A 17,786-nucleotide genomic window follows, 5' to 3' on the forward strand; every position below is an offset into this window, starting at 1 on the left:
ACAGCAACGGATCTAAATATTCTGCCTCTCAACTGTTTCCGCATCCACAGTCTGCGGTGAGGAACCGTTCGCTCTTTAGAGGTAACAGGGACACACCGTGTGCGTATTAACCAGCAGATATTTTTCTCAGGACATCGGCCTGATGGAGTCACTGAGTCTCCAAGTGACTCACTCGTCCAGTCACCCACTCGACCAAAGCAGCGTTCACGGCTCCTGGGGAGCGAAGTCAGGATTAACCCGTCGGCAACACGGCTGAGGCTTGAAGTCAGGGGTCTCCATCCCCTGGGCCACAGACCGGTACCGGTCCAAGGCCTGTTGGGACCCGGGCCGCAGAGCAGGAGGTGAGCAGCGGACGAGCGAGCGAAGCCTCACCTGCCGCTCCCCGTGGCTCGTGTCACCGCCCGAGCCACCCTGCCCCACCCCCGGTCCGTGGAAAAACTGTCTTCCACGAAACCAGCCCCTGGTGCCAGAAAGGTTGGGACCGCTGCTTTAAGTGACCTAAAGGTGAAGAACTGCCCTCTGCCAGAAACAGACCAAAACGGCACCCTAACAGCTCTTCCCAGTTATCTTCTCAAAGAAAAGTGTTAGCACCATCACACGTTTCCAAACATGCAAGTTCTTAGCAGGCGAACACAGAAAGTCATGTAACGGACACCCTGTTATATACCTAAGAAGTTGCCCGTGCAGCTCAGCTTTAGAATTAAATGAGATTTATTGATTGTATTTCCCCAAGAGCTACCAGTGGCTGAGGTACAGGCCATCAAACATTCAGACAAGAATAGGCTCAAGGGTATTCCGGTCGGAAGACAGTTTGTGTCTTACAAAAATAAAAAATAGATATAAGATAATGAATGCAGATCTATTTTTGTTGCCTCAGGGCTATTCAAAAGCCACTGTGTTAAACCTTTTTTTTCCCTCCAGGAATGAGACACTTTACTGGGGAAATGCCTCACTGGCTTGCTCAAGGTTTGTGATGTCAAACCTGAACTGACTGGGCAGGAGACAAAATCTGGGCGGATGAAACCGTGGCCCTGTGTTCAGAAAACCTACCGGCACTCAGGGCTGGGCCAGAGTGCTTTCACGGTACGAAAGCATGAGTTAAAAAACTTTCATTTTATAACTAGAGACAGCGGTACTTACCACTTGCTTTCCACTTAAAATACCAGGGATCTGACCTCAGGGAAAATCCTCTAACCGGCGAGGCCGAGGCGGGCCTGAGCCCCGGCAGCCCCACCACCCGCCTTTCGTGGAGGCTGGCGCTTCCGGAGCAGAGCCCTGCGTTCCTGCCCAGGCCCTCCTGTGCCGACCCACTGCCACCCTCCTCCCACACCATGACGCCCAGGGCGAGCCTGGGTCGGAGGCAGGGTGTGAGGACGTGAAAGCTGCAGCTGCCCTCTGGGGTCCTGGGCTAATCAGGAGAGCACCGGAGCACACAGGTGCTACCAGGTAGGGGTGCCCTAAGTTCTGGACTTGAAATTCTATGAGAAAAGTCATGTTCGTTTAAAATTCAGTTAGAATTTACTTAAAGCAAACCAAAGAAGGAAATTCATCATCAAAGACAGGTAAGAAACAGCGTCCTTGAAACACGCTTACGGTCTGACAGAGCTGTCCAGAGTTCTAGCACCTGAGAATCAAAGGGGGACTTGGAGGTGACCTCAGGCCTCGGTGACACAGCGAGCAGGGCCAGGCCGGCACTAGGTCTCAGGCCCCCGGTCCCTCCGCATGGTGCTCTTCACTCCATCACCCAAGTGCGCGTGAGTAAAGCAAAATAAAATGCCACCAGAAAACAACGTAATGACGATAATAGAAACAGAAAAGGACAGGAGCACTTCCGGAGCAGGGGCAGAGCGACCACTTCTGGCCAGAAAGACTCTGTGAGTGACTCACAGAGAAAGGCCCTGAAGGGCGCAGAAAGCATACTTCAGTATGAGACATGCAAGGAAATCCAAAGCAGAGACAGGGTGAAGGAAAGCTGAAAACATGAAGAACTCAGTACAGTGTGAATCAATCAAGTTCTGAGCTCGGCCACACCCGGAGCCGCTCTGAATGCCCAGGCACACTTCGGACCCTGGCCAGCAGTCCCTCAAGAGCTGGAGGAGGCTGTGAAAGGACCCAGCGTGGCAGGAAAGGCCGCACAGTAAGGGAGCTGATCTGCCCGCATCAGGTGAGAGCTGAGAGAACGGCAGATATTATGGTTGTAAAGATGGTAATGCTGGTCTAGAAGTGATTCAATATGAGGCCAGGAAAGAACATCGAGAACAACCCCAATGAAACAGTTTTCAAACGCGCCCGGGTTTTCAGTTCTCTGGGCTCCCAGACGAACGAATCCCAACCTCACCTTAACGATGTCCAGTCCTCCAACAAGCTCCCCTTTCACATACAGCTGAGGGTATGTCGGCCAATTGGAGTACGTTTTTAATCCTTGCCGAACCTACGGAAACAAAAGGGACCCTGAAACCTTCCCGTCAGGTTAGGATTAAATGATAATCCTAATGATTAAAAATAAGACAAAGGACAAAACATAAAACACAGAACTTACTTCTTCATCCTCCAAGATATCAAATGTCTCATATTCAACACTACAAAAAAGGAGAAAACATTTTAACAAGAAATACAGTTTTAGACAAAAATTATAAGAACTATTTGGTGTTTCAAAAACAGTCAAGAAAAGTAAAACTATTTTGTTGCTAACAAAATTTACTGTGGAAAAATAGAAATGATTCTACTTAATCTGTCAGGTACTACACAGAATACGTTATCCCAAGACAAGAATTTATCTGGAGTTTTCTCTACACAGTATCAGGTCAGACAGGGGTCAGCGACCTTTCTGTAAAGGGTGAGGCGGTAACCATCTCGGCCCTGCGAGCCATACAGCCTCTGCTCCAACCACTCACCTCCGCTGTGAAGCACAGAAGCAGCCAGAAAAGGCAGAGATGAAAGGACAGTGTTTCAATAAAACTTGATTTACGTAAGTAGCCGGCCAGTTGCAGTTTGCCAAGTTCAGGCGTTCATGCAGGCCTGTCGTTAGCACCCTCGCTCCATTTCCAGCCCCCTCGGCACTGCTGCTTCCTAACCTACTGGCAGCTGCTTAGGGTGCAGGAGGGAGCAGCCCTGCTGGTGCCCATGAATGGAGGCTGGGGGCTCACCAGCTGGGAAAAAAATTGCCAACCAACTCTACACTCTGCAGATGTGCTTTCCACACAGCAGTAAACTTATCACAGAACACACATGCTATACTTTCTTTTTCTTATTATTTATTTTTGGCTACGTTGGGTCTTCGCTGCTGCGTGCAGGCTTTCTCTAGTTGCGGCAAGCGGGGGCTACTCTTAGTTGCGGTGCACAGGCTTCTCACTGCGGTGGCTTCTCTTGTTGCGGAGCACAGGCTCTAGGCGCGCGAGCTTCAGTAGTTGTTGACTCATGGGCTCAGCAGTTGTGGCTCACGGGCTCTAGAGCACAGGCTCAGTAGTTGTGGCACACGGGCTTAGTTGCTCCGTGGCACATGGGATCTTCCCCGACCAGGGATCAAACCCGTGTCCCCTGCACTGGCAGGCAGATTCCTAACCACTGCGTCACCAGGGCAGTCCCACGTGCTATTTTCAATATGCACAAAACCAGTGAAAGTGTTGTGGCATTACGCCGTGTAATGAACACTAATTGTATAAATTAATGAAAATTCAACCACATCTACTCGGGGAGGATTTCATTACAAGGTGGTCAAAGAATTAGTAAGAATATAAGACTGAATGAATCCCTGCAGGGAGACTGTGGGTACACATGCGATTCCAAAAACTGGCCAAAGAAAATGCCACATATAAAGAAACAAATTTTGTTTTCCATAAAACCAAAACCATCTTCATAGGGAAATCTTGTTTACTGAGTAAACACGTTCCAAAGAAGACTGTCCATGATGCAGGAAACAGTTAAAAAAATAACCTGACAGGATAATCAGCAGCAAGTACCAAAAAAGGAATGTTTCAAAGAAGAGCAAAAAAGATTAAAAAAAAAGAATCACCCAATTTAAGTCTCCCTGCAGATCTCCTAATTGACACAGTACGATACAAATAATGAGTTCTGGAACTATCTATAAAGGATTTAAGAAGTGCTGGGCCTAAATGCTCATAGGTATATAGAATCACAGCAGCCAATACATCTCCTAGAAGTTCACTGTAAAGGGTGCTTTTCACACCCAATACACACTAGGTACTCAGCCCCTCAAGGCATGCGTACTTTGGCTAGGGAAGGAACAGACAAGTGCAAGAATGGAGGAAAGGAATAAAGTGCCAGGAGCTTCCTCCACATTCTAATGGCTCTCAGCAAGACCACGGTCCACTCAAGTTAACAGACCCTGGGAGGTGTTTAGCCAGTCTCGAGCCAGGAGGGCACTCTCTCCCAAAGAAGGCGCTCCACTGGGGGTTACCTGGTGCTTCCAATCCAATCAGGATTAGACAGACATGGGACAGAGTTATGGAGACTTTCCACCAAATACTTGAGTGGTGATGGGCCTAGGGTTGTCCTACCCTGGCCTCAGGACCTGAGGGGACACACTGGCACTAGGGAGAGGTGGCCTGAGGGCGACTCACTGGGAGCTGTGGCAGAGGGAAGACAGAGAAAGGGGGCGTAAACAAAACGACCAAAGCCAAGCCGGCCTCCCCTACATCCTGGGGCGGGGTGAAAATGAGGCAGCTGGAGGCCACAGGACAAAAGCGACTAGACTCTCCTCTGTGAAATGTCACAATCATTTGAAGAGAACAACTGTGTTTCTTCTTTGGTCCCTAAAGTTGTATTTGAACCTGTGCTACTCCACCCTGCCCAAGAATGCCCAAATGCTTCAGAGATGACTTACCGTGTCACTTCACAGGGTCAGCTTGTCTATTTAAAGCTACGGTTAGAATCCTTACAATATTGAAAAGAAGCAGTTGAGAAATAATAAGGAAGAAATAAGCAGAAACATTTGACAACCCCATAGAACATGTGTTAAGTATCTCCAAACAAGTGGTTTGGCGTTTTCGCTTTTTTTTAAATAAATTTATTTATTTTATTTATTTATTTCTGGCTGCGTTGGGTCTTCGTTGCTGCACACGGGTTTTCTCTAGCTGCAGCGAGCAGGGGCTACTCTTCGTTGCGGTGCGCGGGCTTCTCATTGCAGTGGCTTCTCTTGTTGCAGAGCACGGGCTCTAGGCGTGTGTGTGGGCTTCAGTAGTTGTGGCACGTGGGCTCAGTAGTTGTGGCACACAGGCTCTACAGCACAGGCTCAGTAGTTGTGGCTCACGGGCTTAGCTGCTCCGCAGCCTGTGGGACCTTCCTGGACCAGGGCTCGAACCCGTGTCCCCTGCACTGGCAGGCGGATTCTTAACCACTGCGCCACCAGGGAAGTCCCAAGTGGTTTGGTTTTTAACCACAAAACTCAATTATAATTTTCTTACCTGGCAGCTCCATCACTAAGGAGAGCAAAAGCATGAGCTCTGCAATTTAATTTACCGTATTTGTCAGATCCAGACAATGGATCTTAATATGTATCCTATCAGTTTCATGAACAATTTGGAAACTAGAATTTTTTTTAAAGAAAATTAAAAACCTATGATACACTTTCCCTAAAATATCTTTATGCATGGTAAGAACTCAGTTATTAACTTTCCTCTGGGAAAGTAGACAGAGTTATTCTGATGATTGCTAGAATACCTCCTTTATGTTACCAATAGGTTGGACACTGGCCAGAAAATTCTACTGTGGTCTAAGCTAAAGCATTCGGAAAACGTTATAGCAAAAATAAATAGATAAAAATATATGAACAGATATAACAACTGAAAAGCATCAGTGGCAGAACTGAAAAGTTAGAATTTCTTAAAATATACCATTTGAAAACAAGATTTACTTACCCAGTACTATTTAGTATTTCCAGAATCTGTCTGCTGAAGCCACATTTAGCTTCCTAAATTTAGAAAAAAACAAATTTTAGGATGCACTGCATTTCCCACACAGCCCACTAGCATGGTTGTATCTAATGCTCTGTCAAGGGGGATAGCACCTGCAGAAGGCAGCCACCCCCCAGGGCCTCTTCACATCAAGAGCCGTCAGAGGAATGACACCTGCACCTTCGGGACTGACCCATCCCGACGTCGTCCCAGACGCACGGCCCCTAGACTTACCTCAGTTTGTAACCACCGGAGATGACCCGTGCTCTAACATTGTAACCTTTGTGGTCAGACAGGTCCTGAGTTAAACCCTGAGGCTTCTGCTGCCCCTTCTCTATGTCACTCAGACGGCCTCACCTCCCTCCCACCTTGCTGCAATGATTAGGGGCATTGTTCTCCTACTCCCACCTGGACTTCTACTCCCACTTTTCAAATCTACATTTACACTATAGAGCACCGAACTTTTCTGAGGTTATGGAAACATCTTACAGTTTTTTTCACGCCCCAGGATTCCAACTCCCAATCCTGTGGGAAAGACCTGGCACCACATAAACACCTTAACTGCACTAATGATCCTGTTCCCAGAATTTATGCATACTTCCTGGACTTCCAGGAAAAAAAGGATAAAAATCTGCTTTAAATAATCACCAAGAAGAAAACAAAAACAGGTGTAACTCAGGAAGCAGAGAACCCCACTGCACACTCCAGGGGCGGACAGCAGCTAACAGAACCAGTCCAGTGTGCGCAGGGCCGACCGCATTAGCTGACAAAGTTTGGCAGCAGGAAGAAATGCGCCCCACTGAGGTTGGATGCTGAAGTCCAGCACCATGCAGATCACCCTGTCTGATCTCCACAAGCACCAACTGAGGCCTGGGAAACTCCCTGCTGCCACTACGGCTTCATTAGCTAAAGCCAGGAAAGTAAGACGGAAGCGTCCCCTTGCTACAGACGTCAACATCAAAAGAAATTACAAATAAAACCATTCTTGAGTTCTTTACCTGTTTGTTTCCTTTCATAAAGAGCATCACAGAAGCTTTATTTGTCAGTGCTTTGAGCCTGAAGAGAGAAAATTGATATAAAACAGCTCAGCTAAATTATTAAACAGCACTTTCACTCCGCTTCATGAGCAGCGTACATCTTTGAGGGATAGAAGGATGAGAGTCCACAGCTTCGAGTGGCATTAAACAAGCAAACGCACTGACATTTTCCTTTATTTCACTGTCTCCCTGAGCCACTATAAAACACAATATTGCTTTTTAAGGCAATGAATGTGCCTTCAAGTTGCAATTTAAGCCCATCAACTCACAGAACTAAAAAAATAATAATAAGCAACTCAACAAGGAATTGTTCAGTAAGGACCTATAGACTGAGCCCACCCAGAATTCCCAGAACTAGACGTGTGTGTCCCTTTCCCATCACGAGGCCCGCATGGCTCTACACTCTTCACGCCCACAAGGTCCCACCTGGAGGAAGAAGCGCTAAATCTTGGAGCACCAACACCAGCTGCTAAAATCAAATGCTCTCGTCTTGACTTTATGTTTGGTACTTTATACCATCTTTCAAACCTCATGATCTAACTGCTGTCAGGAATGCTAACCATCTGCATGCAGCCTAGAGCCCAGTAACGACTCTCAGGAACAGCCCACAGCAGGACAACGGGCTGCTGAAGGGCCTCTAAGCCCCAATGGACAATGGGACAATGGTGGTCACAGCACCGTGTTCTCCTCCTTCCACGTGCTCTGGATCATTCATGGCTCCAAATCTCCTCAGAGAAAAAAGGTATCACAAACGAGACACACCAATCATGCACAAAGCTACGTCACATACACTTTCATGTGGTACAATCAGCTAATTCTCAGAAAGACCCCAATCACACACCTGGAGACCCAAGTACCGGGATCCAGGGCACCAAACAAGTCCCTGTGTCCCACCCACAGAGACATGGCCAAGCCCAGGAACTCAGGCTCCTGCACTCTGCTTTCCAGGGGCCCTTTAAATTTTTACTCAAAATATACTGGATATTACTTTCTATGGAATTCTAGCCAGTTATCTTCTGGTGTCTGAAACCACGGGAGATACAAATGCAGCACATCAGGAAAAGAGAGAAGGTCTGATGAAGACAGGGACAAAAACAACAGCAAAAGTGTATTCAACACAGAGGAAAATAAACGGAAAGCAAATAAAAGTGTATCTGTAAAAAGAAATTAGGAAAAGCACAGCAGTCTTCTGAGGCCACACAGCCTCCATGGCCGCCCAGGCCGTACAGCAGAAACCCAACTGAAGACACCAGAGCACCAAAGGAACCAGGAGCAGCACTTTCTACCTAAAAGGCAGTAAAGGCGTAAATCATGTGAGAAAATGTGGCACTTAAAGGTCAGCTCGACATATATGCAAACTATGAGGACTACCTCATGAATCAAAAACAGATAAACGAGGTGTTTATTATTAAACACTTTTAGAAAATCTCAAAATGTTAAATGATAAGAAAATTACAACAGGAAGTTTTACCTTACAAAGTCAAGCACCGACTATGAATGGCTGATATGCTGTATTCCAAAATAAACTGCTTTCTAATCCTCTACATTAATTAATATTTATTACATTTAAAATCCTAACTTTAAGTCTTCCTACTGGCCAAAGCCCGAACTTTCTGTAAGATAAAGTCTCTGAAAGCAGATTGAGATCCTTCATAAAACTAAGAGATTTTACAGCTCTAAAATCTCCTCGAATTTTTAAATTACCACAGTTCTTCGAAAGGCAGTGAGAAATCCCCCAAGTGTTTACACGCAAACTCCATGCACAGCATCTGCTTTCCACACTCAACCACTTTTCACAGTGTTCTACCAGGACAGTGACAGCAACAGAAGAAAACACAAGTAAGCCAGCTTTAGGCTGTGAGCAGGACCCGCTACTAAAACCTGAACCAAGACAACTGGATCCCAGCTCCGAAATGGAGAGAACTAAAATTTGGTCGTACCATGGTGACAATGACATTTCTATAAAACAAAGACTCTCCTCCACATAATCATTAAATTGGTACAGAATTTTCTCCCATCCAAATCAGACCTTCCCAAGTCTGCATGACGAGTTTGCAAACGACACAATTATGACTTTGGCATACAAAAGCAAATCTCTGATTTCTACATAGAAAGAGTAATGCAAAAACTGAAAATTTAAAAATGTTTTTAAAACAATAGCAGACTGAAACTTTTAAAACGCTTACCTTTCCTCTAACTTGGGGGCTTTGGGGCAAATTGTATCTAGTTCGTTAGATGCTTCTAGCTCCTAAAATAAACATACATGTAAGTTTAAGAAACATTTAATATAACATCTGTCTCCTTGGTCATGCCACAGTATAAAATATTAATGAATCACGTTATCAGAAATACTTTGTATTTATTTCAGATTCATATTCATAAAGGTAGAGCCTTAAGAAATTTATACTTTAGATTTAATACAGCACTTACAAAAGTATGCTTAAATATGAAAATTCTTTATAAGGTCCAGTCTTCTCAAGTCTAACCTTAATTATATCAAGTCCTCCTATGAGCTCTCCAGAAACATAGAGCTGGGGATAGGTGGGCCAATTGGAATAGGTTTTGAGGCCCTGACGAACTTCTTCATCTGAGAAGATATCGAAGCTGCTAAACTGAATATTATGTTTGTTAAGAATTTCCACCATCTGCTTGCTGAAACCTGCATACAGAAAAAGAAAATCAAGAACTTAATTTCTCTCTCTCAAATACACACAATTTTAAATTAATTCAGATTACATATTATCTACTGAACACAGATGTCTGCCTCTATTTTACCAATGATTTAATTAGCATGGCTGAATAGTATGTAAGGAGGAAGCAAACTCCAAGAACCCCTTCTCTGACCTTGAACCACAACACATGTTCAGGTATGGCTTAACTTTTTAAAGTTCTCGTGAGTTTAAACAAACAAACAAACAAAAAGTATGTTTATTTATCGAAGTTCCTCTTCAATATTAGGTATTTTTGTTGTAGGAAAAACAGTACTGGCCAAAAAGCAGAGACCTCAAGCCCCAGCACCGGCTCCATTCACCAAGGGGAGGCACAGTTCAGGCCTGGACAGCCACCTCTGCCTCCCTGCACTTTCCCATCAATCAGGGTCACTGACGTGGACGCCCAGACAGTCCCTCCCAACTCTGCTGTTCTGTGAATCTATAAGAATCAACACCAGGTGGAGGAAAAAACTCTACAATTGTTATTTTTAACTAGTACTTGACCATACTTGGAAACCCAATTCTGTTTGTTTTCTACTGCCCTTTTACTACTTCCTGTGTACCCATTTCAATAGTTCTCAATTTTTATCATCCCTAAACAGAATAAATTAAAAATCAAGAAGCAATGTGTTCTCTTTTAGTCTAAAATGGACATAGCACATTGAATTTCAAAGCTATCTTCTCTGTTGTTATATATGAACTGTCAGTAGACTGCTGGTATTCTTTCTCATCTGGTGTCATAACTTGACAGTTTCTTTTCTAAAACTATTTATATTCCCAAAAGTATGTAATGTGATTTTTTTTTTACCTCACTGTAGTGATAATCTTATGTTCCATGATTATGCTTTTTTTTTGTTCTGTACTTTTTTGACATCATTTTCTTATTATGACACTGGTACTGAAGAGTAAGAGTGCGAATATCAGTCTTTTATAAACCTGTTAGTCTTGTCTGAAAAGAGTGTATTTTTCTTTCTAGAAGCTAATTCTTCCCGACTGTTTTTCAATACTCTGTACTCTACTCTTTCACATTCCATCATTCTTCTTTTCAAACACAGTCGTAATCTGCTGGAAAATAATCTATTCTTCAGATTCAAAATTCCTGGAAGATTTAACAGCATCTGCAATTATTTTTAAATAAAATCAAACCATGAAATTCAGTATAAAATTAATTGTACAAATAGGCTTTACCTGATGTCACGCAAAAAGCACTTTTACTATTAAAACATGGATCTATTATTACTGGCTCCAGACATTTTTAGATCTGCCGTTCATTGAGATGAAGTACCAGTATTTATTTGCATAGCACATAAGTTGCTTTTCCTACAACTGAAGTGTTAAGTTCATGTATAGCCTGAAGTAAAACACTGATTCTGAAATTTTTCATTCATCTGGGAGTTCATTAGTAAACAGCTAACGGCTGATTGCTGATAGTTATTCTGTTGCCAATATATTAACTCATTTCTACTGTAACTGGCTGAGAAAAAGCTTTATTTTTGCTTTAGGCAATTACATGCAGACTAGAAAGATTGATTGGTAGAGTTTCATTTTTAAGGGTTAAAGAGGCAGACTGGAATGTTATGCTTAAGGACAAAATAGTGAGAAGCCTTTATTCTAATAACAAAATGTTTACACCCACTTTTTTTAGGAAAAATGCATGCATGCAATAAAAATACTTAGAAGTAGAAAAACCACGTTTAACTGTCCCAGAACCACCATTTCTACCCACAATCATTTCTGCTCATGACAGAATACATGAATAAGGAGCATAACTGTCCCACTACATAACAACGAGACCCTAAAGAACACTGCGGAACCTGCAGTGTTTTTGTGTCTGATTTAGAAAGTAAAACACAGTTAGATGACTCTCACTGCAGGAGAAATTTTTGCACTGTGGTTCAAATACCTTTTGCTTTGCTAAAAGCTTTGTTAGCAGAAATAGATACAAGAATTCCCAAATAACTTGATTAACCTGCATGTTGAAGGATTTGTCATTCTGTTTAAAAAGATGTACATCTCAGCTCTTCTTGAAAATCATCCTAAAACACGACAGCCCTCTCTTTCCTGTCCTCCTGAGCAGCACAGAATAAGGATAATATAATTCTTTGACGAATGAGACCCTATCAACATGTCAGGCTCCTAACACACCACATACCATTCTCTAGGTAGAGCCCAAAAGTGAAGGTTGAGAAGACAGAGATGTGCAATGTGCAAGGGCTGGGCTGAGTCCAAGTAGATTCCAGGGCAGACCCTGAAACGGCTTTTAGGGTCTCCTTGATGTAAACTCTAAATGTTATTCATTCATGTTTTCCTGACTAACTGAAAGCAAGGTGGGGGCCCGGTAATGAAAACTCAAGTGCAGCTGTACTCCACAAAGGGCATCCAAAGGGAGCGACGCGTGTTACTGACAGTAGTGCTTTCAAAGCGAATTCTGTGCAAAATACGGAAATACCAGCCACTTGAGCTCATGAGCACTGATGGCCATTCTTTTATAAAGGAGGCTTTGCCTACGCCTCATCTCTACCATACCACCAGAAAAGCAAAAACAATTGTCCACTAAACAGGCTCAGAAAGGAAGAGGGTGAAAGTCATGTACATTCCTGTAAAAGAACAGTTTGGAGATAAAGACAGTTTGTGTAGCAGTGCACACAGAAAAGGACAAACAGAATCAGAGCAGCATCAGTGAAGGAAGCAGCAGGGCACAGTCACAATAAAAGACTCCCAATTAATCCTTAAGTAGATGTTTTTTCAAAGAATACCAAAACTCTAAAATAATCTATTTACTCTATGTGATAGAAAGACATGATGTAACAGAAACCAAAATACTGGGAAACAGAAAAGCCTATTAAAGTGTAGTTATAAAAATTATAAACAATAAAATAAGTACTTGTACGGAATGAAACTGTTTATAATATGTATCTAAAAATCTTTTTTTAATTCCCCAAGTATTTATCTAAATGTCTATAATACAGCGTTTTTATAAATGTCTACAATACAGCGTTTTTTCCTACTGTTCTGAAATGTTTCAGTTTCTTTTTTATTCTACCTCCTTATTTGTACAGACTGCCAAATGCCACTCAGATGGTTAATATAAAAATGGCTAGAAATACACCATAAATCCAGTCTAATGAAGTAAAAGGTAAGCAGAAAAATGATTATTTCTAAGTATAATTCTAATTTATTTGAATAATCATACAACAGCTGAATTGAAAAGGCTCTCCAAGACTGGCTCCAACCCCCAACACCCCCAAGGAATCAGTGAAGTCACACGGAAGGTAACTGATTTGTACCTCAAGTTATCAAGGCAGGTGGCAGGCACAGGGGCAGTTAGGACTGCAGCTCACCTGTCGTGACATCTAGTCTGTGAGGCTTTCCAGGGTATCTAGCACCTTCCCCTCTGCTGCCTCAGAATACCTTCCCTAAGCTTCAGTTTCTACCACCTGCCAATTTCATTAGGTTATCATTCAGAAACAATTAAGAGAACACTACTGTTCATTCCCAAAGGAAATAATATTCTACTGGTTTTACTGTAGGTTTCCTGTGTAGAACCTGTCCCACCGGTTCCTCCACATCTTACAACCAGTTCTACAGCACTTCAGGCTTCAATGAAGGTATTAAATAAAATCCACTGGACTGATTTAAGTCCCTGTTATTAGGTCACCACATAAAGTACCAGAAGTGATTTTCATGCCTGATGGGAGAAACCGAACCAGCTGCAACATCCATTAAAAACAAACAACCAGGGGCTTCCCTGGTGGCGCAGTGGTTGAGAGTCCGCCTGCCGATGCAGGGGACACGGGTTCGTGCCCCGGTCCGGGAAGATCCCACATGCCGCGGAGCGGCTGGCCCCGTGAGCCACGGCCGCTGAGCCTTCGCATCCGGAGCCTGTGCTCCGCAGTGGGAGAGGCCACAACAGTGAGAGGCCCGCGTACCGCAAAAAAAAAAAAAAAAAAAAAAAAACAACCAAAACACAGAGACTATCTGTTGCTATCTTTGGTTAACTCTAGTATAGACTAAGTTAGCCTTTCAACACACAAACAGCAGGCATCTGACATGGAAATACTGGCAAGGAAAATGTTCAAGCATAACTGAGAGAAAAAGGAACCATTTCTTTATCCTCCTAAGATAGAATTCATCATGAAACTTTACGTTTAAAACTAGACTGTTTCATACTTTAATATGTAATTTGCTAACTATACAGGGAAGAATTTATAATCAACTTTATATTGGAAGCTTGGCTATATGATAAAGTCACACTGGACACGCAGTAATCATATCAATAACACACTCAACTTTCCTGCCACCTATCTTAATAAATCCCTCCTGTGCAGTTGAAATAAGCAAGCATCACCAAAAGGCATTAAATGCTCCATTATGCAGCATAATCATGTTGTACAAGGCACAGTAAAAAGAAAACAATGTAACCCCAATACCAGAGGGGCCAAATAACTCTGAGACTTACTCAAGGACAAAATTCCAAGCATACCTGTGGTAAGACAATAAGAGTGCCTATAAGCCACAGAATTGGAAATCTTTAAATTATGAGCAGCTACAAATTGGAATTGACATCAGTGGGTGAATAATACAGTCACGAGACGTTGAGCGACAACAAGGAAGACAGAAGCACACTAGGTAGACATAGGAACACTACTGCAGTTCTGTACATTTTCAAACTGCTGAATCTGGACTATGTGAATAAGGAGGCTGCCAAGAAAGAGAGGTAAGTGTTAAGAGCAAAATTAACCGAACACCCCAAAAGCCCACTAGCGGCGGGAGACAGCAGTCTGGCAGCCGGAACCTAATCCCAACTCTGCTACCCAGCGACCCGAGCGAGTCACCTTCCCTGGGACGTAGGTAGGAGACAACAAAGATTTTCAATCAGGTGATTTCCAAGATGCCTTTTGGTTCCACCATTCTCCGAGTCTACACTGCAAACGAGTTCTCACACCGAATTATAGCATCCCCTGGGAGTTATAACGTTTCCCGCTCTTCTCAGGGTGTCTGAACACAAGTATCATATACGGCGCAGCCTGCACAGAGCGCGTCGCCTCAACTGCGCCCCTCCCGGTGAGTATCCTCAGAGCAGCCCCTTACCGCAGCGCGGCTCCTGAGGAGTTCCCTTCATGAACAACATGCAGGGGGCAGCGTGAATTAACTTCTTCAGGCGGAGGGTGAGGTCTTCCTTCGGGTGCTCATTACCACTGGGTGGGAAAGAGCCGCTAGACGCATGTCGCTGAACCTTTTTAGTCAACTCTGGGGCGTGGGCACCATCTAATCGGTCCATTTTCTGAGAATTCTAAAGTTAAAAAAGTCATTTAGAGTATGTGTGCATTTCTTCATCATCTCTATATTTTAGGCTCTAAAATTACAACGAGCACAAATCCATAGTTCTGGCCAGTTTTTAAAGAGATCAACATTATCACCGGAAAAGTTTTTTAAAACTCTGATTACAGATTACCTGCTGTGCATCTCAATTTTAGAAATAAATAATTGTTTTCTTTTTTCCTTTTTGGGAACATACTAGGAAAGTGGCACTGCTTCTCAAACCAGGTCAGAAAGGATTTCCCCACCCTCGCTGGGATCAAATCTACTCAAGTATAAATGAGGTACTTGGGGGACCATGCTAACACCCAGGGGTACCCTGAAGCACTAATTTGCACCCACTTCCTAAAGGAGTCATTAATCAAACCAGAACCAGCCGGATGTTTCATTACGTCCAGGCACATGCCCCAAACAACCAACTTCTGACCCAACTCAGGGAACATTCTGGGTTTACAACCACGTATCTAGAATTTTCTCCAATCCTGGTGGCTGGACCTCCACAGTCCATGCCCCTTTTCCAGGACCCCTAAGGGCAAGCAAACGATGAGACTACAAGAAGAAAGGGCAGAGCCAGGAGCAAGCAAGTGCCTAATGTTCAGGGAGCAGGGGAGAGGGCAAAGGAACCAACACAGATAGCCCCGTGGCCCACTGCAGATAGACGATCTCTTCTGCCATCTTTATCCTTACCTTGAAAAACAGAAAGGTGGGAACAGAACTAATTTCATATTTTTCAGATACTTCAGGAACAGCTTCAGCTTCCAACTTTAAAATAAAAGAATTTAAGCGTGATTATAAAAAGATCCTTTTTTACTACTTCAATATGTAAATCAGTTTCACATGCATTATCCCTTCAAGTAGTTGATGTTTTTTAAAGAGTATGGTACAAAAGTTTATGACACATTTACATTTAAATGAGACTCACTGGGCTGGCATGTCATCCACTGAGTCTGCAGTATCAAAACAGGTTCAGAGGTTTTTATTTTGTTGCACATTTCAAAATATGCCTGGAGGCTGTGAATAAAATTTTTGGTGCACTTGTGACCTAGTAAATTTTCAATCATATGCAGCTACGACTATATTGAAATCCATAAATCACTGACCCCAGTTATGTCATGATTACAGTGCTTATTTTCTGCCCACAGCAATTCTTGCTGTTTGCTCTATTGACTAATTTCAAGAGGCAGTACATCATGACTGACAGTTGCAGCCTTCTGCAAATTATGAAGCAAAAAGGAGTATTTCTTCAATAAACTATTGATGTCTGATAAATTTTACTTTTAACTCCTGCAAGGCTGCTGGACCCAAAGCAGATATCTTACTAGGTTACTTGCTTCTGGGTCTATTCATACATTTAAATGCATTTTAAATAAGATGACCACATTCTATTCGATAATTTCCTTGAAGCCCTCCAACAAGATCTGATGTGGTATCTGATACATAAACTTAAACATTATTTAGTAACGCCCTTTCTAAATAACTAGAACACAATTACCTCAAGCTTTTTACCCGGACTTTCTGAACTGTATACTTTGAGAAAAACTGAGATACATTGTATCTTTTCCTCACGGGACTGTCAATGTAATATAAACTCTGAAAACTAATAAAAATCTAAATTCACACTACACCTGTAGGAAATAAAATTTATTGATAAATTCTACTGTTAAAGAGTTTAAACTATATACACTGCATTCTTCCAGGAGTGAAAGACCCCCACCGGGCTGGAGACACTATTTTTGTCTGGAGCCCTAGCCCATCAAACGGGCGGCAGTGACAAAGCGGGAAGCAGCCGTCTGTCTTTGGCGTGTGTCTCCAGCCCATACGCCCTTGGGTGCTCTCTTACCACCTTAATTCTTGTTTCTTTACAACACCCCTTTGAAACAATATTTTAAATTATTTTCAATCTCCAATGTGAAAAATTATATACATTTTAAAGTCAATGTCAAATGTACAATAAAACTAAAAAAAGAACAAAGAGAAGGTAAAGCATTCGGAGACAGCTATTTAGAGGAGACTCTAAAGTCTAAGAAACTTCTGTGCCATATTCCTTCATACAGTTCCACACTCAGACCAAAGAAGAGCACAAAGGTGATGATGACAAAGGCAGCGCATCACGATCTGTCTTTCGGCTAACACCTGGTGAGTGCCCACCACACACTGGGCACTGACTGGGCCAGGCTCAGTGAAGATCCCCATCGCTGGCACTCCTGGATTCTAACAGAAAAGTAATACAAATCAAAAACCAGACAACACTAAGTAGAAACAAGATAACAGAGTTTTAAACCAGAACAAAACAAGCAGCATCCTGACTCATAAAATCAAATTCCTATATGCTTTTGAAACTTGATCTCTTCTCATATTCCCGCTGGTTTCCAGTAGGGTCCCTTACTGACAACTCTTCTGGGAAGCAAATGATGCTCTTGAAATTCCTGCTGAAGCCAGGAGGATCGCTACACGTGCCTCCCTTAAATGAGCTCCCAGAAGACGAGATCTTAATAAGACAAAGCAACGGTGACAGGCAAATCCTCCTGAGCCTGGGCCAGGAGCACCATTAAAGGCAAAGCCGTTTCCCAGAATATCAAGGGCACCTGAAGTCCGAAACCTTGACAACACTAAAACTCTTTGGAAATACTTCCGTTGGATGTAAGACAACATAACCGCTAATAACAATGGAAGTAGAAGATAAATGTATAAATGCTAAAAATTTTTAATTTTAATTTTCTTCTGCATTCCGAACAGACCAAAGATGGCCAATAAGAGCTAATACCTTCTTTGGAGGCCTGCTCTGTGCCATAAACCATGACATGCCT

General features: G+C 43.0%; 1 protein-coding gene across 2 annotated transcripts in view; it reads right to left on the minus strand.

Annotated features, from left to right (window-relative positions):
* The window catches only part of GLRX3 (glutaredoxin 3), a 31,614-nt gene that overhangs the window by 1,543 nt on the left and 12,285 nt on the right, over positions 1-17,786 (minus strand). For both annotated transcript variants that reach the window (XM_081231254.1, XM_081231255.1), the window contains 8 exons: positions 15,667-15,741; positions 14,752-14,953; positions 9,436-9,608; positions 9,136-9,197; positions 6,911-6,968; positions 5,877-5,929; positions 2,540-2,579; positions 2,339-2,431 (listed from right to left, as the gene is read on the minus strand). In XM_081231254.1, the coding sequence (XP_081087380.1) occupies positions 2,339-2,431; positions 2,540-2,579; positions 5,877-5,929; positions 6,911-6,968; positions 9,136-9,197; positions 9,436-9,608; positions 14,752-14,953; positions 15,667-15,741 (756 nt within the window). The remainder of the gene's footprint in view (positions 1-2,338; positions 2,432-2,539; positions 2,580-5,876; positions 5,930-6,910; positions 6,969-9,135; positions 9,198-9,435; positions 9,609-14,751; positions 14,954-15,666; positions 15,742-17,786) is intronic.

This window comes from Mesoplodon bidens (genome assembly GCF_964165515.1).
Source record: "Mesoplodon bidens genome assembly, chromosome: 1".
NCBI classification, from domain to species: Eukaryota; Metazoa; Chordata; class Mammalia; order Artiodactyla; family Ziphiidae; genus Mesoplodon; species Mesoplodon bidens.